This window comes from Scomber scombrus, chromosome 11 (assembly GCF_963691925.1).
Source record: "Scomber scombrus chromosome 11, fScoSco1.1, whole genome shotgun sequence".
In the NCBI taxonomy this organism is placed as follows: domain Eukaryota; kingdom Metazoa; phylum Chordata; class Actinopteri; order Scombriformes; family Scombridae; genus Scomber; species Scomber scombrus.
The window spans coordinates 17,900,708-17,927,224 of record NC_084980.1 but is presented as its reverse complement, the minus strand read 5'-3'; the positions used below and the strand labels follow the sequence as shown (position 1 = coordinate 17,927,224).

Here is a 26,517-nt window from a genome sequence, read left to right as displayed (position 1 = left end):
TAAAAATGAAGGCTAAAAATAATTTCCAAGTTTGAATGTGTTGTACGCTTGTTTGCTTGTTAAATGAGAAGCTCAATATACTACTTGTGACTGTAGCCTAAAATTAGAAAAAGATTCTATCTGACAAAAAATGAGTTATCAATGTGAAACTATTCTCTGACAAATTATTAGGCATTTTGCATCTGTTTCTTTTTGGTCTTCTGCATAATTGGCCCCAAATTTTGAGATAAGAAAAGGTTATATCTCAAAACTAACTTTCAAACGTGGTGCTGTTATGTTTAATCTGCAAAGAACCAATCACTGGTCAGAATATAGACAGGAGAACCAATCAGGTCATGCCTCTTTACCAGGTGACCTCACTGAAAGTATCATGAAATGTTGCTCAATCTTATTTCGACAACTCCAAATTCATTATTTAATTTAAAAAAAAATGACTGACACTGACACACACACACCAGTTAAAGATTTTGATTTGAGTTAGCCCAGTTGTTAGGATACTTATTTGTGACTTTTGTTACTCTGACTACTTGAGAGCAATGAAAGCTAATATGTTAATATGTAAGAATATGAGCTATACTCAGGTTGCTAGCTTCTGATGGGTTTGTGCCTGGTTATAACTTTTTGTCAGTGTGTGAAACATTCAGAGCTCAGATGCTGACAGAGACCCAGTTTGTCAAAAAATCGTATCTGTACAGCGATTATAAGCCACAGCCAGCAGCCAATTAACTAAGCTTAGCATTACGACACAAACCCTAGTAAAACCACAACTTTTTTACACTTTGGTTTGTGTACATTTTAAATGAACAAGATAATTTGTTAGTTAAAGAGCATCTGTAGTGTGGGTCAACAGATTCTGCTACCTTCAGACAAAGCCAGGCTAACTGTCTCCAGCCTTTATGCCAAGCTAATGTGCTGCTGGCTGTAACTTCACTTATTCATGATTATGATTTTTCTTGTAATGATCTGCTAGTTTTTGCTTTGTGTCCGACTCAAGAAGGCAAATACTGATTTTCATGGAATACTTTCAATATGCTCTGGAAGAATTGTCACCAAAAAAAGAAAAAAAGAAAAAAAAATCCCCCCTGTTAAATATTAGGCTTGAAGGTCTCAGCGTGCAGCCTGAGAATGCACCATCTGGGCCTTGATAGTGGACCAGCACTTTTCCGTGCTGTTATTCCAAACCCCTGGTTGGAAAGCTGAAACTAGCTGGATGTTTACAGCAAAGACCAACAAGCTTGAAGTTTTCTCTCCTCTCTGCATCTACACCAGCCAAGATAGTTGATATCTGTCACTGTCTGGTACTCCGTCCCTGCAGACCTTGTAGTGAATCAACAGAGCAGCTCCCAGACAGATAAAATGCCACATCAGAGTTTCAGAGGCCTAAATCAGGTTCCAGCCTCCAACCAGTGTTATGGTGAGAGAAAGGAGCATCCACTTAGGGAGCAAACCCTACCCCCCTTCCTTTACTGATAGTAGCTGGTAATCTCTGAGGTTGACCTGTCAGTCAGGTCTTGGAGACAGATGACGTGAGGCCCCTGATAGGCTGTCTCCAACGAAGGAGACACCAGCCGGCCGCATGGGCTGCTGGGACAGAGAGCAGGACCTGAGGCGACGGACGAATGGTGGGGCTGACGGGGGGGTGAAGACAAGGTGGGTCAGGGAGGTGGTGTGGCGGAGGAATGCCAAGGCAGAGAGTTGGGGGTCATGGAAAAGGTCTCCTGATGAGCAGAGAGACAGTTCTCTGCTGGAGATCGTTGCATGGCTGACAAAGTTTACTTAACACCAGCCCCCTGGGAGCCCGGGTCAACGGGGAGGGGAGGGGAGGGGGACCCCGCATACGTTGAGCTCAGAGAGCAGAAAAAGATCTGGAGGACAGTGAAGACTTTGGTGGGTCTAAAAGAGAAGAGTTTGGAATTACAGTTTCCAATTCATACGTTTCTTAGAGTGATCTCCTAACCAGTTACTGACTTACTTTCACATCAATACAGCACAGATGAATATACCTTTTGATTTAAAATTTCGGATAAGTAATGCATCCGTTTCTACATTTAGTCTGCACAGTGTGTTAATGAGTTGCAGGTAAAACTCCACCTGAGTTTATTTAATGTTTGTCATCCTGATTTTTATATCCTTACAACAAAGCTCATGCAAATAAGAGCAATGCTTTTCTGCTGCTGACTGTCAAATCCCAGATGCTGGAGTTTCCCACAGTAAAATGAACCAACAAGGAAGTGTTTTTCAACAAAAAAAACAACCCTCTCACAGCAAAATCCCACAGTGGGAAAAAATTACGGCAAACTAAATTGTCACTATATGTCAAACAAGATATAAGTCTCTGCAAGTTGACTGTCTGAAAAAACAGTAATAGTGGGCCTTAAGCTTCAGTGGTTCAGTATGGTCCTTTTAAATCACATTTACTGTACATAATTAGTCATTTACTTTATGAGGTCTGCCCCTTAAAAATAGATTACAATTTTTCTCATCTTCAGGCTGATGGTTACCCACATTGTAAAGCCTTTTAAATCATTTTAAGTGACCTCACTAATTACTAGGCCAAACACACAGACTGGTTATCTGAATTGTGTAGACTTCAGAATTTCAGTATCAGTTTGGCTTTGTGTCCCTTTTGGTTTTACAGAGCTGTGATTACTTGCAAGTATAAAATCAGCAATATCAGGAGCACTGGATGAGTGTAACTCCAATCGAATATCAACCTATGTGTTTGAAGGGAGGATCAAATCAGGCCTCCGTGATGATAAAGGAGCAGCGTAGTGACCACCAGTGCAACACTGTAGGTGCACTGAGCCACACTGTGGTTTTAATGTGTCTAACTGTGTGATTGAGAAGCATAGCACTGCTGAAAATGGATGTTGTCTAACAAAAGGGGAGGCAAAAAGAAAGGTTATCCCCAGAATGTCATTAAATAATAATCATATTCTGACCCCCCACAGTATCCCCTCATAATTAAGCTCCAAACCACAAATCTTTTTTTCATTTTTGATTACATTATCATCCATTAATAAATAGATGATTAATTAAGCATTTCCAAGAGCAGAAAGTATATTCTTTAGGTTTTATGCTATTTGTGTATGGAAGTAGCATAACCTGTTACCTAAAACAGTCAAAGATTTCTCTGTAGTTCACTGAAAAATGAAGAACGCCATGTTAACTTTTTTAATAAATGCAGGTCAAATTTAACATTGCATAACATTAAAAAAGTTGAAATATTTCCATTTTTGTATATTCTGGATCACTGTTGGAAATGTCATATCAGACAAAAAAATGTTTAGGGTGGTTTTAGTCTACAAAATCCAAAACCATTACCTGTAATTATTGAAGTATTTACAATATGATGATAGAGACTTTTTACTTTCAGAATATATTTTTCATAATTGCTCTTTTAATGAGCGTCTTGGTAGCACTTGTTAAGACCATAATTATTTTGGTTCTGGTCAACTTTACTCAAACAGGAAGCCATAAAACAACTGGAAAAATGACAATTAATATCTGTATATTTTTAATTATATTTGACTTGTACATGCTTAATAAGGGTCACCATCTCGGCTCTGACTCAAGTACACAGGGTGCAATACGAATGCCAGTTTTTATACTTTGTTTCACTTTCTGGCACTGTGTGCTGTAACAGATTTACTGTCACCAGGTAACTGGCAAAGGCTATCAGTATTACTTCAATATGTCAACAAATCCAAAGTAATCCTGAATGAGTAGCGTTAGGCATTTGTTTAATGTAAAGATGTTATCATTTTTTACAAGCTGGCAATGTCTACCATGTCCTTTAATAAGAGTAAGTCTTCACTTCAGGCCAGCACAGTGCAGCAGTGTATTCCCTCAATCGCTGCTACTGCCCATGACTCCCATTAGATTACGGAGGAGATTTATCGAACCTGCTTCCGGTTTGTAGATAGGATAGTGACAACACTTATCTCCAGATATTCCCTTATCAAAAAACAATTTAGTGAGAGAAAGAGACATTAGCCCAGATTTTTTTACACTGCTGAGTGCTCCAGCTTAGCCTCCTCAGTGCAAGGGTCTGTTTGCACTGTGCACACATACACACACCTCCATCTGCCCGGATAGAGAAGCATTAACATTGCCTTAGTGCTCTCTTGATGTCACTGCCATTACGTTCGCATCAAGCTCTTGGACTTTGAGACTTGATCAATTCTGTTTGGATGTGGAATACTGAAAAAAATGTAGTTGAAAGAGGAGACGAGAGCTGAAGTCTGTAAAGTTTTTGGAAGTACAGGTATATGTGTGTTTGCCTTTATGCACAAATGCTTGTGTTTAACATGGCAGCGGGGATGGGCCGGCAGGCCAGCTGGTGAGAGAGGTCACTATTGGAGATGGAGTGGGTGGGTCAGCATGAGGTTAGCCTGACCTGAGCTCGATTTTTTTTTGCTGCATGTATTTATCAAGAACCTAGGGAGGGCATGTGTTTGTGTATGTGGTGCTTTTGTACAGATGTGTGCTTGCCAATGCATGTTTGTGTATCCATGTGCAGAGAGAGAGAGAGAGAGAGAGAGAGAGAGAGAGAGAGAGAGAGAGAGAGAGAGAGAGAGAGAGAGAGAGAGAGAGAGAGAGAGAGAGAAAGAGAAAGAGAGAGATAGAGAGAGAGAGAGAGAGAGAGAGAGAGGGGGGGGGGGGGGCAGAAAAGCAGGGGATAAAATAGAAGGTGCTCCAAGTTTTTGACAAAGGTGTTTGTCAAAGATATGCTTGTGTGTGTGAAGCCAGAAGGCCATCTGGGGGAGTTAGGCGGATGGATAAAACAAACGCCTGGTGCTATGACCCTGGAAGGATAGCCAAAGAAATAGAAAAAGAGAAGAGAAGAGAAGAGAAGAGAAGAGAAGAGAAGAGAAGAGAAGAGAAGAGAAGAGAAGAGAAGAGAAGAGAAGAGAAGAGAAGAGAAGAGAAGAGAAGAGAAGAGAAGAGAAGAAAAAGAAAATTTGGGCAATAAAGTTGTACAAGGCACTGAAAGGCTTTATGGACCTAATAACAAAGTTTGAGGTCTAATTATTAACCCTGTCAATGAAAAATCATTTATTGTCTTTTTTTTTTGTTTTTTGGGAATAGTTTTTCAGTAAAACACCTGTTGGCATGTCAGGTGAGAAGGTTTGTGTAAAGCTGATGTGCCCAACAAGCATTCAGAGTATTTGTTCTATCCATGGATAATGCCTGTAAAAGGGGCTGCAGGTGCTTGGGCCAGGGGCACAGTGTCTAGGGGCTGTGTTAACTATTAACGCAGCCATATAACACTGTTACTGATTACCGCCTCTCGTTCTTGAGACTCCCTTTGACCTGAGTCACAGGTAGAAGTCCCACAAGGTGTGTGTGTGTGTGTGTGTGTGTGTGTGTGTGTGTGTGTGTGTGTGTGTGTGTGTGTGCGTGTGTGTGTGTGTGTGTGTGTGTGTGTGTGTGTGTGTGTGTGTGTGTGTGTGTGTGTGCTTTTACACACCATCCTTCACCATGTGGGAAAGCAGCCTCATTCTTGCTCTTTTTTTCCCTGCTTCTTCTTCCTCCCCCCATTCATCCCTCTTTGTTTCCCTTCTCTACCATGCAGACTTGCTCACACAGTTAGATTTTTTCAACAACCTTCATGATGACCTTTATCCTTTCTGCCATAAAACGCCAAGGCGTAAATACATCTTGCACAAAGTTAAGAGGAAACATGCTTGACATGTAGCACTTCAGGTACTTTACTCTGGTGAAAGAGTCTAAGGTGTAGAGGACACTGATGAATGACTCACAGCACATGTACAGCAAGACTGTTAGATGACGAAATGACAAGATGTTATACTGCTATGTGAACAGACTTTGTGATAAGAACTCTACTTATAATACATATAATATAAAAAACACTCCTTACATTGTCTCTAAAGTGATGCAGCTTTAAGATGACCCACATGAGGACATTTGTGTGTTTTTAAAATAAAAATAAAATAGGCGTATTCATTTTCTTTTTTAGGTTGGAAGAGAGGATTGATGCCACTCCCAAAGTTGTATAAGTGTGGAGATGTAGTCAGGAGGTGATGTCTCTTCAAAAATCAGAAATATGCGTACCAGCATCTCTAAAACTCATTAACATGTTTTATCTTTTTTAACACTAACATGAAAAGAAATGTTTAAAAAAAAGAAAGAAAAAAAAGTCAATTTACGATTTGGGGGAGTAACTACAGTATTTCTAGAAAAAATATGTACCCATCCACAAAGAATTTCTGTGTAGAGCATCTATCAAAAATAAGTCATAGTAACCATTGTAGCCCCAGTCATCTGTGGCAAGAGAGGAGTTTTTTGTTTCTCATTTATCTTAGATCAGCTCGGATCATAAATATTGTTAAAAAAACTAAAAATTAATAATAAATGGTCCTCATGAAAACCCCTCACAGTGGCGATCTGTGAGTTATCCAGAGTAACAGGGTACAGATTCTGGAGATTCACTTCCCTTATATTGAAAAGGAGGCAGAAATCTTTGCAAACTATTATTACAAAACCTCAGCAAGTAAAACTGATGAACTGACTCTTTAGAATACACTTGAAGCCACATATACTGCGTTTCATTTTTTTTTCATCTCGCAGAAGTCTATACATATATATATATATATATAAGGGAAAAGCGTGGTGTCGTCATTTTCTGACATCATCACCATTATTCCACAAATTAGCCAAGTCGTATTTTGCCACTGCTGGAGATACGACAACTGCTCCATTTTCTCCTTGATTCACCGACATTATCATGTTGTGTCCAGCCAGTCCAGACCCCAGTAATGTCTGCCTGCCTGGATGCATCATCTTGGCGCTACAAGGCCGCTTCCAGCAGATCTATAAACACTGGGCTTAGTGGAACCTAAGCACCTAAGCTGCTGACCAACGTCTATCAAAACAAACCACACACACTGTCCAGAGTTTGTCTTTGTGTCGACGGGGATAATGTCAGGGGTCAAACTACCGAAAGTCTGCTTTTGAAGTTCAGAATAGGATTTATTTGTGTCCTGGTCGCTCTAAATGTTGATGATGTTGAGGTAAACTTCAGAAATGTGTGCACTGAGGATTTTCCAGCTGCAGGTGTGCCATACAGGCTTTTATATGTTTAAATTGTGGTTATACAACCTCAGCCGTGATAACAACATTCTTGTGAAATAACTGCCAATGTGGACGTGACTTTTGACGCTAAATGGAAGTCAGGCCAATCAAAAACTGAACCAGTGGTAAGTCAGATCAGCCATGTCTTTCTTGCCCTCTTTTGTTGAGGCATACAGTGCAAGTCACAATAAGGGATTTAACTGTACGTGCTGTAGATCACTCTGATATGGCTTCCTTTTTTCTTTTTTGTCACAAGGAGACCCGGCGGTGGCAGTTGGTGCTGAAACTGGAGGTGTTTGTTAGACACCAGCAGAAGGGCTTGTGTTTAATTTTGCTGCAATATTCACACAAGGAAGTTCTGCATTTGAAACCAATCTGTTACTGAGAGAGAGAAGGGACTATGACACATTGTTTTTCTACTAAGCCGTGTGTTTTCCACCACGGGGACACAAACCAGTCTGAGATATTATACTCCCACCATGGGCAAACATGCAAACACAGCGAGCCACTGCTCCGCATGGTACAGTACACACCGTTAGAGAGGGCACAAAGGAAGGCGCACGATTGGTGTGTTTGACAGCGATCTGATAAACCCATAATTGGAGCATGTAGAATGCATATGTTTTTCAGTCAAACAAAAGCCCTGGTCACGCCATAGAAACTGCCTCTCAATGTTTTCATTGTCTGGCAACTGACTAAAGTGAATGAGAGGGCGACAGAAACCTCCAAGTCTGACTGAGAATGTGTTTAATGTGTGCGGAAGGGGAGCTTTGTGAGTCTGAGAGTGTGTTTGTCTGCATGTGTGTTGAGAGTGAGAGGCCGAGACGAGGCGAAGTTGTAAGGTCATGGAAGGACAAGTGCCATGCAAAGTCAGCCTGGTGGAGAAATGTCTGGTGGAGCTCCAGACCCCTTTTGACTGAAGCACAAATCTTATCAGATCTTCAGAAGGCTTATTTGTTCTTCTGACTGAAAAGCTATAGACACATTTGAACACATTCTCCCCTGGAAAGAAAGTTTAACTGTATTTACAGAAGGTCAAGGCCGAAACTTCCTACTTGGAAAAGCAGTTATGTGGAAACATTGTTTAGCACCTTATTGCAACTTTCAAAAGATCTGTTCACTTGCCTCTACTGTTTACACTAGTTTTCATATGAACTACTTTCTACCAAAGAAATAGTCCCTTCTCAAAAACCATTAACACTTGAGGCTGGTTTGCAATCCCACTGGAAGCACCTACAATAAAGGTTTTGATTTGATCATTGCACCACTGCAACACCAGATAAATGTTTTGTATATGAACAGGCTTTAATTATGTACCGAGCAGTAATTGTACTCAATCTTTCATTCACTTTGTTCTATAGAATCAAAAGGTTCAGCTCATATAATTCCTGAATAAAGTGTGCAAAAGCAGAATGTTTGCAGTGGAGGTAATGTAGCTGTCACTCAAATGTGAACACTATGAAGTCTTTCTTCAACAATCTCCACAGGCATCGGACATTTGTAAGAGAAAGAAAGAGCATACTAGGCTCTGACGCATAAATGCCCTCTTAAAGGGAATGTATCATGTACATTTCTGGGTCTTTAATTACATTCTGAGACTACTGGTGAATTTTTGCATGAATTCAAGTTTTAAAATAACTCTTTATCTTAAACTGGCCCTTTATGCAGCCCCTCGGTTCAGCCTCTGTCTGAAACAGACCGTTTTAGCTCCAGTCTCATTAAGGCCTCCCTCCTTTGACTTTTGACCATGTTTGACATCCGACATCATAAAAAAAGAAATGCACAAAAAGCACAATACGTCCTCTGTCTGTGGAAAGAAATGTTGTTGATAAAAAATGTAAAACTATTCACCTCCACTGTACTGGGGCGGAGACAGAAATCTCAAAACCTGAGAAAATAAAAACAGTATTTGCACAATGAGATACCACTAGATTTAAGTGAATAAGTATGTCTTTTTTGCAATTTGGGGGTTCTGACATAGACATTTTGTCTTCTTAGAAAGAAGAATACTGAAGAACGAAGGTCTGATTTTGAACAATTAGACCTTTTTCGCTACTGTGGCTTAGCATAGTGGGAAAAGCACAGCTGTGACTTTTAACATTAACAGTGTGTCTGTTCTATTTAAGCGTCCCAGTAAACCATGACAGTGTGACAGTAGACCATGAAATTAAAGCAGCTAAATGAAATTCAGCCATCATTCATTTAACTATATGTGCTTTTCCTACTGTGACACCTTTAAATGCCTTCCATAAAACAGCCTATTCCTGCTAGAAAACTGCTTGCACCTTCAATAACTTCTCTGTCCCCCAATTTGGATTTGAACAATTGGTGATTGTTTTAGTTCAACCACACACTCCTCTCATATCTAACAAGTAGCTGAGACTCTGTAGACCTTGAGAGCATGAGTGGGCCTGCAAGGTCTACCATCTGCCCTGTCAAAACTCCACTGTGGTGCCAGGACCAAGTACTGTATCCCTCTGTGCCTCCACACCACCACACCACCACACCCACCCTTACACCGTCCCCACCTCCCCGCCACCGCCATCTCTAAACTGTCTCCGTTTCACTATCAGTGACGTCACCTCTGCTCAAGGCTGTTTTCTCTCAGGCTGGGGCTCCAAACAGCTGATTCAGGGAAAGTCACAATGTGTACTGGGGACCTGACCTTCTCTCCAGAGACAAAACACATAGAGAGGGGCTGGCTCCACAGGATGGAGACATTAGCGTGGAAACAATAACATGGCCTCTGAATCTACACAAGAGATGAGGCTCAGTTTTCCAGAGACGGACACAGAAAGAAGGCGTCATTTAGTATAGATGAAACTTGGCATTCAAGCTTGGTCCCTCTTTGATCTCATGATCATTTGTGCAGGGCTGGTTTTCCTAAGTGAGTCCCAAACTTTTTTGCTTTTGGACAAGTCTACTTGGAACCACTTGTAACAGATTGCATGTGTCAAGCTCTTGGTAGTCCAAACAGTGAATTTCACCTTTCATTGTATTTGAATCAAATCATTTTTAGAGGCCAGAAAAACCAAAGCAATTTAAAATTCACGATAAACACAGGATATCACAGAAAAGTCCAGAAAAAATTAACAGAATTTTGTGTGTCGCAAATATTTTTATTTTTTAAACTAAATGTGAGCCAGAAGATAGTTGGCGTAACTTAGCACAGAGACTGGAATCAAGTGGAAACAGCCACAGAAAATAACTTAAACGTTATAAATGTCATTTAAGATCTCATTTTGTTTAATCTGTTCAGATCCAGTGTTACAGTTTTCCCTTGTTTCCAGTCTTTATTGCAGGCTTTAGCTTCACATTTAGCACATAGACATGAGAGTGGTATTGATATTCTCATGTAATGCTTAGAAAATGTATTGTATCACGTGACCCACTGGACGCCAGGTTTGGAATCACTGCTACTACTACTGTTAGTAATCAACACAAATAATGACCCAAAAACAAATGTTATTATTGATAACTAATTGCAATTGTTGCACTTTGTGTTGTATGAAAAGTGCTATCTATACAAATAAAGTCTGATTGATTAAAATGTTCTATTTCTAATTTATTTTTTAAGCTAATGAACAGCTCTACCCTGTCTAAAATAAACTAATCGTTATGATAGTGTTTTTGTTTTTTACTTATTGCAGTGCTATTCACTGGAAATGTCGCCTTTGTGGTCTTTTTTTCCATTTTAATGAAATTCCACTGTAATGGTCGGAGTGTAAATGGAGTTATGGAACAGGTGTTGCATTAAGTACCTCTGTCTTATCTTGTTTTAATAGCTTTTTAAACACTTAAGTTTGGTAGGTGATGGATGGAGGGTTTATATGACTGCTCACTTTTCCCGGATGGCTTTAGAGTTTTGACGTGGGACTGAGAGTGGCTGAAATGATTGTGGTTATCTGAACTCCCCAAAACACAGGAACTGTCCTGCTCTTAGTCGTGGGTTTGCCCAATCCTGTCTCCAAGAAATTACATACTCATCAATTGTTTTTTCCCAAAAAATATGAGTCATGAGACTTCTGTCTCTGTTTTATGCTTTGATCCAGAAAAACTGAAAATTCGGTTTCCTATGTGTGTAAGGATTCACTTTTCTGTGTCCACAAGGCATCAGTGAAGCTTTCTGTCATCGATCCACATCACAGGATATCTAAAAATAGTCATTCAAAGACAAATGGACTTTGATTTTACTTGCCAAAGAGGCGTAATGCCTTGTGAAAGCTGAAAAATCAACATCCAATACAATGAAGCACAGCTTAAAAACTGTACAAACTCATTTCGTTATCCCTTACAGCAAGAGATCCTTCTCCTTTATCCACTTAATCCCACATCCAATATGACTAAGCACAAACTGAAAATGTGCAAATTGATATTATAATTAACATCCAGCATGACTTTGCTCTACTAATCCCTTTAATCCTTCATATTACAGAGAAATGTGCTTAGCCTCAGCTTATTCTATAAGCTTTGTTTGAATTTCAACTCTGCATGATACCAGGACAAACTCTGTATCTTATATCCAATCTTAAATTAATTACAAGCAAAGTTTAAAGTGAAGTTTGACCTGTGTTTAATCTTCATATTCCCACTGATATCAAGACTTCTTTTTCAAGGGAAAAAGACAAGAGCAGCACAAATGATAAAAAGAGTTCATAATATAATAACACATAATATGCTTGATACATGATTGGAGCCAAAGTTATGACAATAGGTCAAATAAACCCTGAAGCTTGTGTCATGCTGATATGACAACAGACACTGAAGTGATAAACTGGAGCTGCTGGAGACACAAATAACAGCCCACAAGAACACAGATAAATGTGCCTCCATCTTTCTCCAGACACTAGTCCCTTTCCCAGGAGTGTGTGTACCATCATTTGTGACACTTCATCTTCTTTTTGCCGAGTTTGTCTGGGCAGCACTGAGCCAGGACCGTAAATACACAGACAACAAGCTTTCACTTCTTAAATGAGGAGGAATGTACTTGTCATTCATTCAACACGTGCTGAAAGTGAGTGTAATGGTGCTGGATTGTTAGCAGCCTCCATTCCCCTCCAGATAATAAACCAACACACACACACACACACACACACACACACACACACACACACACACACACACACACATACACACACACACACACACACACACACACACACACACACACACACACACACACACACACACACACACACACACACAGTATAATGAGGCAGGTGAGCAGGGCGTTCCGTTGTGGGCGAGCCGAGGAAGCAAGGACAGTCCATGTCCAACATGACAAAGGTTGCTTTTACACCTGTCACGGCCTCGTTTAATCATCTACCACTTCAAACAGGAGAGTCTGACGCTCACGGCCTCCCAGGAGCCTTTGCTGCAGCAGCAGCAGCAGCAGCAGCAGCAGCAGCAGCTCTGGAAAAGCAGCCATTCAGCGGGAGACACAGAGATACAGACTTGTGCAGGTATAAAACCTAACTGCTGTCTTCCATAAAATAAGAGCAAATAGGTCAGCAAGGTGTGGAGGTAATAAATACAGGAAATGGATTTTACAGGTGCTGTGACAAATGTAACAGAAATTGGCAGAAATTCTGAACATTTCCTTTAAATTGATCTAGACTGAAGTGAACTGAAACACCTAGTGTGGATATACATGTGAGGACAGAGGGGAAACTTATAACTTATAATAATTGATAGTTTATGGTTGAAAACATAATTATAAAACATTGTTCAAAGCAGTTTTTCATAAATCAATATTTTAAGAAGACTTCCAATTTAACAACCTACTGGATGTGCATTGCTGTTTGAGTATGTATTTCACTCAAAACTGAGTCTTTCACTGTCTGTTTCAGAAAAGAATCATTCATCACCTGAAAATGATGTCATACCTATAAAATGCACTTGTCTCATCAAAGATTTGTGTCACTTACCATAACCACGAAATGAAAACAACTCATAAGAGCTGTCATACCTTAGATAAGAATAAAGTATTTTATGTCTCATTTTTAATGTGAGATACATACAGCTGGATTGAACATTTCCTTTATGACAAAACAAAAAGCAGTAAAGATCATCAGGCTCCTCGTATTGCACATCATGCTGCAAAAAATATTAGTAATGAAATGCACGTTTAATTTTAATCGAAGAAAAAGGAACATACATCTATAGAAAATGTGCAACATTATAGTGAAAATTGTTAATTGCGAAAAAAACAACTATTTTAATTTGGATTTCTGTACAAGCCCCCCACATAACAAACTGCACATTAGCCTATGTGTGAAATACAAACGACAATATCATAAATTGCGCCAAAGTACAGTTCATTGCTGATTAAAGCGAGGACTGAGTCTCATTCCTGCATGTTTAAGTGCTCATATGTTCAGTTGCTTCTCATTAATCATCACGGCATCAAATACATTTCCACGGCCTATTGTATGCTGTATAAAGCGTGTTAAAAGTCAGTATCAGCTGCAACTGACTGCACCAAATCAAAACTGCATTTCAACTCTCAGCGGCTGAGTCACAAATCCACTGACAGCATGCAGGCCAGAGGTGAGATGTGAAACAGCTGCGCAATAATCAGCAGACTCATTGATGATGAACACTTTCAGACCTCAACGTTATTCCTGCTCCTCGTTATCTCCATTAACATCATGCATATTGCAACAGTATTGGCTCAACGGGGACAGAGCAGCGGGCTGTAACAGGTGCTTGAGTGTTGGAGATAATCATTATCAAGTCGGTACATAAGGCTCTGACACCTGAAGAGGAGCGGTGGCCATTAGCCTGCACACCTCCTGAAAGATACAAACAGTATTTAGATTTTTTTTTTTTTTAAATGTGGACATCATCTCCTCTGTACAAAAAACTAAAACAAACAACTGAGATCAATATTACAGACACAAGAGAGCTTTAAAATTCAAACTAATATGAGGATTTATTGGATTTTGTCTCTTTATTAATTATTATTGTTATTATTATTATTGTTATTATTATTAATATTATCATCATTATTATTATTATTATTATTATTATTATTATTATTATTATTATTATTATTATTATTATTATTACTACTACTACTATCATTACTATCGTTATCGACGCTGAGTTTTTCTATAACGAAACGAATAAACTACTTTTTATAATATTAAAATGTTTTGTCAATATTCCGTTTGGGATCCAATATTTAATTTATTGTTCTTTAGTTATTTAGTTATTAGTGAGTCTCATTTACAAAATATACGTTTCAAAATGTGTTTTCTGTTTGTTTGCTTGTTTGTTTGTTTGTTTGTTGTTGTTTTTTGGCGAACGTGTTATAATTGGATAATTGAATTATCAGCCTGTCTCTGCAGTTTCCACATCAGCTGCTCATGCTGGCCCGCAGTGTTTGAGTGTCTATGGGTGAGGTGGAGACAGGGCGGCGTCTCCTCACAGGCTCCGTGTGTCAGGGCAGCACACTTTGACATCATTGCAAAAACAACTCATTCATCAACTCGAGGCTCAGCAGAAAAAGAAAGGGAAAAAAAGAAAGAAAGAAAAAACAACAGCAACAGGATTTTGTTTCACACTTAACTGACAACTACTCTTTAGCTGGAACGATGTGATGGGAGACAGTAGCTGCATGGTTTGGTTTACTCCCTCTGATGAAATCACATCTTCCAAAACCCCCTCTCCGTTTTACTAAGTAGCCTATATGCTTCCTGAAAGTGATTTTATACGCATATAAAGTTATGTGGCACATACTATCAGATGCATCCCAGGTACACACACACACACACACACACACACACACACACACACACACACACACACACACACACACACACACACACACACACACACACACACACACACACACACAACTCCGGTTTGTGCAAATGAAGTCATTCAGAGGAGGAAAAAGTAGTTTCAAAAGTAGAAGCAGTGGTGGCTTTTAGAGCAACAGTAATAATAGAGATAACAACAGCAGTAAGTCTTAGTATGCAGCTGCAGTAGAATTATCTTACAAGTATATTAGGCCTACTAGTAGAATTAATACTATGATTTTATTCAGCACTGACCCATCAATACATTTACACATGCAGAACCGAAAAAATAAATAAATGCTAAATACAGTAGTTGCATCAAAGCATTATTTTAGAGGTGCTTGAAAGTAACTGTATTAGTTATAGTATTGTAGCATCAGTGGCAGTAACAATAGTAACAATAATAATATTATTAGTAGAAGTACTGACAGTAGTAGCAATATTAGTAATGATAAAATTATTTTCACTAGCAGTAACACTCACTAGCAACAGATAGTCACAAAAACAGTTGTGGTATTTTGGGAATAGTTGCAATAGTAGTAATAACAATATTAAAAGAGTAGCAGCCATAAATAAAGTAATATTGAATTTGAATTTGAATGTTTTGAATTAATATTAGTAATTTGGGACTATATTCATGTATATTAGCAATATTAATAGCTTCCAGTTCAGACAGATGGTGTAGTTGTGTTGTTAGTACTAATAGTATTGTTGTTTTCTTTGAGTGTCTTAGTAGAAGTACTAATATTATTTTATTTAGTATTTAATCATTTAATATAGTGATAAAAACACGTGCAGTCAATTAGCTGTAAATCATGGAGTCCAGCTATGCATCTATCAGTACATGCCGTATTGTAGCAGCGATAGTGCTGGGCTACTAGTAGCAGTAGTAGGAATAGTGGTGAGGGAAAGCAGGGCAAGTTTATTTGTATAACAGCATTCAAACACAGAGGGAATGTTAAGGGCTTAACATAAAAGACATGGAGTGTAACAACATTTTAAAACATAAGTGAAATAATACTTAAATAAATACTGATAAATGCTGAAGTCCACACAGGCCTCGCTTTAGTCTGTTGGTAGCAGTTGTAGCAGTAATATTAGCACTAATATTAGTAGTAATATTAGTTGTAAATGGTGGAGTGCTCAGTTCAGTCTTCAGTTATCTCCCACCCAGACAAAATGTAAACAGACACAAATACCTGCTTGAATGCTCGCCAGTGTGATGAACCGAAAGAGCTGTTTGTTAAGCTCCGTGAACGCGCACGAAGAGACATGTGAACGAGTGTGAATGATTCAATTGACACCTGGATACTTTTGATCACTTCAATCACCCGCGATGTATATTCAGGCTGAACGAATCATCGCGGTTCAAAGTGAATCTCCTCTCATAGGTGCTGAGAGTTTGTGCTTCTTACACAGATGAAGCCATTTAATCCTGAATAGAAGCGTCTGACTTAAATAAACTAATTAAGAGGCGGTTTATTGATCACTGTGGTGAATATAGAGAATCAACAAAGAGGGGAAGCCCATGATCAAGACAGGCCTCGGATCAAGATCATCACAGAACAGCAATGAATTAAATGTTTCACGTGACCCTTTGAGAAATGTTTTGTAATAATTGATTAATATTCTTCCACACAATGATCAGTATTATCTTGGTCTAATTGTGAACTTAGTTATGCATTAAAAGTAATCTCAATTCGTTTAGACATGACATTTTGTCCTTGTTTTGAGCAATTAAGCCAAATATAAAAGTATAATTTAAACAGTACTGTACTGTAAAAAAAAAAAAAAAACCCAAACAAGGAACAAACAAACACGCAAAACAATCGGACTCATTCAGAAGTACTATCTATAAAATGTACTTTTTTTTATTTTATAAAAGTGACTCAGTTTTAAAGACAAACGGGAGCTATGGTTGTTTTAGCTATTTTTGTATACTGTCTTACATGATTACGTTTAATAATACATTTATTGCATTGTTGTAGTTTTCCAGGTAGATTTTATTTTAACTACATTAATACTGTTAAATGTATCATTTTTAAAATAACTGATCAAGTCTTGTTTGTAAAATCAACCAGTAAAGTTTAAAAAACAAAACAAAAAAACACAGCTGTCAGACAAATGTAGGGAATAAAACGAATAATACTTCACTCTGAAATGTGGTTCAGTATAAGTAGGCTGTAAAATAATTTGGGAACACTCAATTAAAGTAGAAATACCTCATTAATTAAGTTAAGTCATTTTATTTGTAGTAACTCACCAACACAAGGTTTTGTATATATGACTCTTTAACCGGCGTTTATCAAGCAAAACAACAAAATACTATAAGGCAAAATTAGATAAACGTATAAATCAAAACTTTTACACACTTAGGCTCACGAGAATGAATATTAATTGATCAGGAATTACAACATTTGGCAAAAATGAAAGAGCTAAAACAGCCGAGAGAGGCGGAGCTCTATCTCTGTCCACAATAATCTTCTTCAAAAAGCCTCTGAAACATGTTTGCATTTGAAAAGTGTTGTAAGTTTTCAGACTGGATCTTTCTCTCCGTTCTTGTATGCGCAGTGATTGATTGGAGGAGTTCATAGGCTGGCACCCCCATCGTGTTTCCAGCCGCTCACGCTTCACATGATTGGTCCGCCTCCCGCAGCCTCAGCCACCAGAAGCACCTCCTCTCATAAACCTCGTCAGAGCGCAGCAGCATTTCCCATTAGACTTCCAGGAGAAGCAGAGGCTCACTATTACGGACTTTGCCTGAGACTTATGGCACACGACTAACTAACAGGTATGAAAAGCGTCTAATGTCTCTTCTTTTTTCCCCACTCACTGTCTTTTTTCTCTCTCTCATGACACACAGAGCTGGTATGAACATCTGGCGGTGTGACTAGCAGGATCTAAATCATCATTTCGGGGCATTATTGTTTTATCGCTCCAGCCTGCCTCTCGGCTCTTATCTGTTTTGGGTCTTATCAAACGGTTATCTCTTTTGCTGTGAAGACATATTGCGTTTTGTTTCCTATCTGTTCTCTCTCTCTCTCTCTCTCTCTCTCTCTCTCTCTCTCTCTCTCTCTCTCTCTCTCTCTCTCTCTCTCTCTCTCTCTCTCTCTCTCTCTCTCTCTCTCTCTCTCTCTCTCTGTGTGTGTGTGTGTGTGTGTGTGTGTGTGTGTGTGTGTGTGTGTGTGTGTGTGTGGGGGAGGACAGGGATTTGACACGGATGGATCCAGTGCCTCTTAAGAGCGCTTGATGGGGTTGTATGGTAGTCACTGTGGTTTGGGTGTGTTTTATTGGAGTTGAACAGATGATATGAGCTTTGAAATTAATCATCAAATATAGTTTGTTAGGTCTTTTTTAATTATCGAAATATAATCTGCGCGTTTAAAGATGAAAACAAGCCGTACATCAGTGGTGCGTCATTCTAGAAACTTGGTGAGTTTCTACTGGGATGTTTTGGTGTCCGTAACTTTGCGCCACACTAGTAAAACTCATTTTCCTCTCAGTTTCCTATTAACACAACGATTCCAAATCTTTGTTTCAGGGTAGACGACTCCCTCACCATTTTTGTTAACCCCTACGGTGTATGGAAAGTGCTCCTGGATGGACCTGGGCAATAACAGCTGGTCCATGGTGAAGCGAGAAGTATCCAGCAGCCCAGGGTCACCGGCTGAACAGACCTACCTGCCCGGTGACAGCAGGAGGGACGGTCACACCCCTGATGAGCTGAGGACACCGGCGCCTCCGAGCGAGCTTGACTCACTAGGGCATCGCCGCTCCGACGGCAGATCACTACACTCCTACGTTCACTTCGGACACCATAACAACACCCTGAACACCGAGGACATCCCGCTGTTTACGGATTTAGACCAGGGCAGCAAACTCGTCCTCTCCAGCGGAGCGCACAAGGCGAGCTTGCTAGTGGACCCATCCGACATGTACCAAACACTGGCCATCGCCGCAGCCCAGAGCCAGACTGGATATGATTCCTCCTCTGGCGGTTATATGCACTCCAACCCCAACTCTCCCGTATATGTGCCCAGCTCCCGGGTGGGCTCCATGATACCCAGCCTCTCTTATCTGCAAGCCAGCGGCCCCGCGCAGCCCAGCCACGGCGTCTCCAGCCACTCGGTTTGGTCGCAGTCCACCCCGGAGAGCCCTTCGTACAGCACCGGGAGCCCGCACACTTCCAGCCGGTTCCACTACCCTCCAAGCCCGCCCATGAATAACGGGACGCCCAGGGACACCGGCTACAGTAATACGCTGAATGTGAGCAGCAGAGACCAGTACGGCCTCTCTCGGCCCCTCAACGGAGCATACCCGAATCCATACTCTCCTTATGTGGCACCACAGCTGTCCCAGTTGTCCTCGCCTTGGCCCGGGGGACCTTTTGATAACACGATGCTGCACACCTTGCAGAGCAGAGGTGCGCCCTTGATTCGAGGACCAAATGGAGGTAAGAAAAATGCAAAACACTGGTGGAAATAATAGGCTCACTGTCTGGGGTGCAGCGAAAATGATTAAAAGCCGTTATCCACTAATGCTCCATTGGGCTCTGTTTTGAACATAACGTGGTCTCCCTGTTAAGGTCAGAGCTAAAAAAAAAAAGTATTTCTGAAGAGTTTAAAATAAAGTAGGCTACCATAATAAATATTCTGAAATGATGATGAATTTCGCCCGAGAGACCGTGTCATTCCTATAAAAATCGGGCTATTTGTGTGCGCGTCCACGCAGGCCGAACTGACCCAAATAGCCTGTGTCAAACTTAAATATAAATATAAATCGTCATAAACGTTTAACAAAGTACGGCGATACTGAAAGTGTAAGGTTTAAAATGTATTTTAATCAGACTGTCTATACTCTTTAAATATTTAAAATCTGTGTCAATGTTTTATCAAATTCACCTGACACATGGGTGCCCGCTGAAATAAACTCCCCTGTGGCAGTTTTTATGTTTAAAAGTTGTGCATGTGTGTGTGTGGCTGATTTTTCACCGTTTCTTTTTCAGTTTCAGAGATTTTGGATGACATGGGGGAGAGCAGAGAGTGCGTCAACTGCGGCTCCATCTCCACGCCGCTCTGGAGGCGCGACGGCACGGGCCACTTTCTCTGCAATGCCTGCGGCCTTTACAGCAAAATGAATGGGCTGAGCCGGCCATTAATTAAACCACAGAAACGGACGGTAAGCAGGGGACCACTTAACAGCTCCATTTCCTGCCTAGTTATTTTAAACGTCGAGCTGGAGAGGTCATCACTGAGGATATTCATAGTATGCTTACATGAAAGAAGACCCTTAGGTCATGTACCAATTTGTATTTTATATTTTTGTTGTTTAAATGTTTTTTTTTAATATATCTGTGGTTGATGCTAAAAAATATGCAGATATTTGTAAAAAAAAAAAAAAAAAAAACCAACAACAACCAAACAACCAAACAACCAAAAACAAACAAACAAACAAACAAACAAAAAAAACCCACACACACACATGTGTCTTTTTGTGGAAAATCGTGACACATAGTGTGTCCAATCATTTAGCACAATGATCATTAATAATAATAATTTATCAGTCAACAGTCATGTAAATTAATTTTGATGACGAAGAAGGCTTTTAAATGCAGCAATTTTTTTTTTACAGTTTAGGTTTTAAATTAATTGAGGTATCTGATTTAATTGGACCAAACCCATCTCTAAATGGAGGGCGTTTACTAACATAATCAATCATTCGCTTAATTTCTGTCACTCTATGAAGGAGTGAACCGACAATAAGGTTAAATCTCTTCCTGGTGCCATTACGCGCAGCATTACGCATAGTTTTTAGTGGGGAAACCTGGTCACGTATCACTCCATGAAAAGGAACATCCTGTTAAAAAACAGGCAGCTTAATTGACATCATAATAGACAATGTGTTATTAATAGGAAATAGGCAGTGAATGGCCGGATTGTTATTAAATACTTTGAGTGTGTATTTCACTTAAAACAAAAAACAAACACAAAATTGAGATTAGGCTAAAGACAACTATTCCAAGTCACGTCAGTTTGACAAACCTGTTCTCTAGTAATGTACTGATTATAATGATTAATTGTATGTTACATCTGTTACCAGTCAACGTCCAGAAGGATCGGCCTGTCCTGCGCTAACTGTCAAACCAGCACGACCACTTTGTGGCGCAGAAACGCAGAGGGGGAGCCGGTGTGTAACGCGTGCGGACTCTACACGAAATTACACGGGGTGAGTCCAACTTTTTTCATTTCATATTCCATTAAAAATGTCTTCTTTTTTTATTTTTAGCATCACTAAAAACGATTAAATTATCTGCAGGTACCTCGGCCACTCGCCATGAAGAAAGAGGGAATCCAAACAAGAAAAAGAAAGCCGAAAACCTTGAATAAAACGAAGGGGTCCTCTGGTGAGTTACTGCAGCTATGAGTGTGACTAATTCTAATCAAAATGCTGCTTTTATGAGAATACATTAACAACGTTTCTTTTATATATATATTTTTAAAGGAAATAACAACGCTGTGTCTATGACTCCCACGTCCACCTCTTCATCCAATTCTGAGGACTGCTCAAAAACCAGCTCTCCCTCTGCGCAGGTGTCAGGGGTAAGATTACAAATATTTTTTGAATTAGAGCATCAAATACTTTCAGCTTAGCCCATATAATTTGTCTAATTTGGTACAGTCAAATAATAAAAAATGTGTAGGCCTATGTAGGATTTATAATCTGAGACATCAAATTCTTGCCCTTTTTTATATGTGAAACTTTTCCCACAATATATTCACAAGGTATTATCTCACATACTCTTTGCAACAGCAGGTGTTTGGCAAAAAAAAAAAAACCCTCATGATAGCTAACAGTTCCTCTGGGATGATGATTGTTGCTATAATGAAGAATGTGCCACCATATTATATTAAATTAAGATGAGTTTCACATTGCTCAGGATGTGGTGCTTTTTTCAGCTGTGTCATTCAAGTGGCATCCCAGTCCTAACACCAGTCACAAATTCCAAATAAGGCTAAATGCTTATTTTACATTACACAAGCAACATCTTGCTTTTCAAACACAGCTCGGGACTAATACTCTGTCCTCTGGTGCTTTAGGTCAGTTCATCTGTGCTGTCCAGCTCAGGGGAGGGAACAGGCTCTGGATCAGCGGTGAAGTACCCGGGACAGGACGGCCTGTACACCAGCGTGAGTCTGTCCCAGCCTTCAGATGTAGCTCCAGTGAGGGGTGAACCCTGGTGCCCCTTGGCTTTAGCTTGAACATCAAAATCTTTGAGAGGACAGCATTTCCCTGGACCCTCTGTCTGGATGTTAAGTAGTGTGGAAGTATTCGGGGGCAATGTTTTTTCCTTCCTCACAGCTGATACAAGAAGAGTTGGACAGATGGAAAAGAAGGGTGACCTTCAGTCACACTTCAAGCTTGAACCGAGTGTGGAATATGAGGGTTTCAGATTGGTGTGGGGGATCTTGTTGCCTTACAAAAAAACACAAAGGGAATCTTCTGGGATGAGGCCAGATGATCAATCAGGTGGCCGGGCTGTGGATGGTTTCTGGACCTATCGTGCACTCGATATCTCTTCCATCCATGGCACAGAACCAGATGTTGGTTCTCAAACGAAAGCCATCGTGTATATAATGGATTTCCTCTCTGAAGAAAACGCTGGTGATTGGATCCCGGTGCTTCATAAAGCGCTATATTCTATAAGAACATTAAGATTTTTTTGTTTTTTCTTTCCACAACTGGAATCACACCACAAGTGCCAAGACAACTTTTATGAATCAAAAGAAAAAAAAAATATTTATAAATCTTCCATTGTTGAAAACATGGCTATGATTGTTAATAAAGATATCAATATAGAGTAGAAGTTAAACCATTCTGATGTCTTCTTTTCTAATTTTTTTTCTTTTTAAGTGGTTGTTTTTAAATAGTACAGTAGTGTTGAATATGCACATGTTTTCCACTGAAAGCTCTTACTGTATTTGACTGAAACTAGTTTGGTTTAAACAGGGTATCAATGACTGTGTCATCTAGTGTTTTTGTTTAATTATTTTCAAAAAATGCAAATAATCAGTTTTTTCCAGACTAATTTTTAATATTGAAACGTTGTAGGCTGTTGGGTAACAGTAAAGGACAGATTCACAATTTTTGAAGTCTGTCTTACAACGACAGTCATTTGCTGAAATGAACACTGAAATAGGTTTTTTTAGCTGTAATTATTCTTCCTGTTCATACTGACCATCAGAAGATCCCCTCCAAATGTGATTACAGTGTGAGTGATTAGGGACAGTCCTTGTTTTTAATAAAAATGTATTCAAAGGTTTATCTTAAGATAATATTAGGCTTCAATTGTCTGAGGTAGTAAAATAAAGAGGATATCTTCCCCAGTCGTTTTAGTTAAAAAAAATCCTCTTTGTGTTTCCACAGTGAATGTTTTCCTGTTGAACTACCTGTTGAAGGATAATATCAGAAAGAGGCAATTTAGCACTAAAAAGATGTTGAAACATTGAAAGCTTCTGACTAATTTGGATGAGTGAAGTCTTATGAGCTTCAAATAAACTTGCATTGAAAGTGCATTAAGAAGGGGGTCTTCTAATGGCCAGTATGAACAGTGATTGATTACAGGAAAAAAAAAAGTGTCAGTGTTTATTTGGGCACATGACTGTTATTTTAGGACAGACCTGAAAAATTGTAAACCCGTCCTTTAAGGTACTATTCTTATAGCCATGGTGGACTAAGAGCAGAGCTACAAAAACTCTTTTACACGTGAAGCAGTTCAATGGCTTGTTTGAACAAAGCACACCCAGAATAGCTGTGGGCTTATACACACTGACCTTTATGTTACAAGACATAAACTGCAAAAGAAGACTGTTGGCTGCTTTACCTGACTGACTCTATAAACCTTCCACACTGCACACAATCTGTTGCATCATTTTTACACTAAAATTAAAGCAAAGTGAAGCGTGAGGTCACCTCTGAACAAATCCATGCTGCGGTGATGCCTTTGACTAATCCATGTAAGGATTAAAGGGAGTGTAATGACCTAATAGTTTAACATGATGAAGCATAAAAGTGGACAATTGACATTTTTTCCCCCCTCCAAAATGTATCCCTTGCCATGGTAACAATCTGAATTAACAGCTGAATAAGTGGCATAAAAATTTGAATGGTATATTTGATTCTTCACACTGTAAGCCATGTCCTGCAGCAATAGTTGTGGGTGGAGTCTCGTTGCAAATAGCCATTTCGGACCACAAAACAATTCTTTGCTTCAGTTACATGTTAAACTTGGCAAAAAAGGGGTACATGCTTATATTTAACATACTTCATCCAAAAAAAGAGCATGTCATTCATTCTTCTGGACTTATTTATTTTCTTTGGAAATATAATGTTTATTTTAGCATTGTTTTGTTTAAATACTTCTGTTGTTTTTTTTTTCTTGCTGAAATTATTTTTATTTAAATGCAGTCCAATAAATTGTCTTGGTGATGCGAATGAGCTTGCATTTACCCTATGTTTCAAAGTAAGAGCATCAGTATTTCGAAGTTGTGGAAAGAACCGATGTTCTTGCATAATGATAATATTACTCAGGCATATTTCTGTATGTGGCAATCACAGCCTTACCTACCCATTGCTCTGACTGAACAAAGACTGGATCACTTTGTGTCCTCAGATGTTTAAATGGCTGTGACGGAAGCTAAAAAAAGGGTAAAAAAAAATTAAATCATCAAAAAAAATGCATTTAAAATAAAATAAAAAAACATGCTTTTTCTGGATGGTTTGCTTCCACACTCTGCTTATGTTTCATTAAAGCAAGCCTTTACTCTTTCTGACAGCTTTTTTTACTTAAGAGTTTTTCTTTTCTGCTGGCCCCACAAAGGCTCAAAGCAAAATCCACTTTCCTGTGTCCTCTTGAACCAGCAGCTCAAAGTACCTGTCACAATGTTTACTGTACTTAAGCGAATATGGCCTATGAGTAATACCACATGAAAAGATTTTGGAGATGGTTAAGATTTATGTCTGGGCTTAGCGTTATCTGTCTGCTCTTTGACACATTGATTTAGCCGAGTTTATTGAGTGTTGAGGAATGCGCTACACTGCACAACAGCCACATCCACGTTTTGGAGATGAGCGTTGTTATTGCACTTCTTTCTCTTTCTTAAGCAGAAGATCAATAATCTTTGACATCTGATTGGAAAGATACAGCCACTACAGTCATTTGTTTTCGCCAAAGATCATTCATCACAAACTTTTATTCTTCATTGTTAGTGTTAGTAGTGAAATGGAAACGTTTGGTATGTGTTCATTTGCTGCTGGGTGTTATATAAAACCCAATTTGACACAAAGACCACCGGGCACAGGTCCTTGAGCTTCCAAGCAGCTAAATCACCGAACCACCTTTAGATATGTAAATGCAAACTAGTGTTGAACTCAAAACACGAGCAAATATTTATAGCTTGCTGGATTTATGAAGTGGCCCTACCTTGGCACTGTCTGACTGGTATCCATGGTGCTGCGAGGGAGGAAATATAAACACAACATTGCAGAAATCCTCCCCGCGCTCTCATCTGGATAGATGTGTGTCGAGGTGAGGGTCACATCAACAACCATGTTCGCACAAAGGGATGCAAATGGCAAGCTTATAGTTATTATCTGTGAGAGTGATGGAGAGTTAGAAATGTTTGTCACAGAGTTGCAGCCTTGGGACAGAATGGCGTAGGTGATCAAAAGCTGGAAAGGGGGGCGACAGAAACAGAGGCACACACAGAGAGAGAAAGAGGGAGCATACAGAGATCTTGATGGCTGTGCAGGGTTGAAAGTCCTCTGAAAGTAAACAACACAGACTAGCCCAGCAGCAGCAGCAGACTGCAGGCCCCAGGGCTGTTTGACCATGGGGCAGCAGCATAGTATAGCCCAGCAGCTCCCTCAGGAGATACCCGTTGATCTTTCCATGCTGCCTTTCAAAGGAGAACACCGCTGGCCCTGCCTCCGGAAGAGATGGGATCTCTGACTCAGCCCTTTTGGGTTTCCTCGACAGACACGGGGGCACATTCTGGGAGAAAAAAACATTTAAAAACATGATAGCTGGTCCTGCTTGTGGAGACTCAGTGGAGTACCATCAAAAGATTTCCCTACTGGAAAATTAAGAGTTTGTGTGTGTAAACGTTTCATCATTCTGGATTATTATTTGATTTATTCACCATGTCAGTTTCATAGAAAGCCAACTGGTGCTTTCAAAGCTTTGTCCACAGAGTGTTTCACCTCCTCGGTTTAGCAAACATATCCATAACTGTATAGGAAAGAAAAAAAGCACCTCCTCCATCCCAGTCATAACCTCTGACAGTCTTACTCACATGAAGCTATACGCAAGGGTAAAGTTCAGTTCAAAACAATAAGTAGTGGCGTAACTCCTCTCTCTCTAATAATAAAACAGCAGTACAGTTGTTGAAACCAAAATTATTTGAAATGCTTGGCTCCGCATAGTGTCATGATGATATCATATCACTATGTATAGTCAAATTAAGTAATTACAGAAACCGTGGGAGTCTTTTCAGGGAAGGTTGGGTGTTGGAGCGAATGACACTTCTGGTGGAGAAACGTGAAAACCACTGGGTGG

General features: G+C 39.6%; 2 protein-coding genes across 2 annotated transcripts in view; both read left to right on the top strand.

Moving 5' to 3' along the window:
* pter (phosphotriesterase related) overlaps positions 1-26,517 on the top strand; it is a 291,456-nt gene that overhangs the window by 80,121 nt on the left and 184,818 nt on the right. The gene's annotated exons all lie outside the window — the stretch shown is intronic.
* gata6 (GATA binding protein 6) lies at positions 17,440-24,730 on the top strand. Its single transcript, XM_062429769.1, has 7 exons — positions 17,440-17,694; positions 18,445-19,356; positions 19,909-20,081; positions 21,003-21,128; positions 21,219-21,306; positions 21,405-21,502; positions 22,001-24,730. The coding sequence occupies exons 2-7, from the start codon at positions 18,504-18,506 to the stop codon at positions 22,160-22,162; spliced, it is 1,500 nt and encodes a 499-aa protein (XP_062285753.1). The 5' UTR covers positions 17,440-17,694; positions 18,445-18,503; the 3' UTR covers positions 22,163-24,730.

Coding starts and splice junctions, on each gene's coding strand:
- gata6 (XM_062429769.1), top strand. CDS start 18,504: ATGGACCTGGGCAATAACAGCTGGTCCATGGTGAAGCGAGAAGTATCC. Junction 19,357..19,908: donor GATTCGAGGACCAAATGGAG/GTAAGAAAAATG, acceptor TTTCTTTTTCAG/TTTCAGAGATTTTGGATGAC. Junction 20,082..21,002: donor TTAAACCACAGAAACGGACG/GTAAGCAGGGGA, acceptor ATCTGTTACCAG/TCAACGTCCAGAAGGATCGG.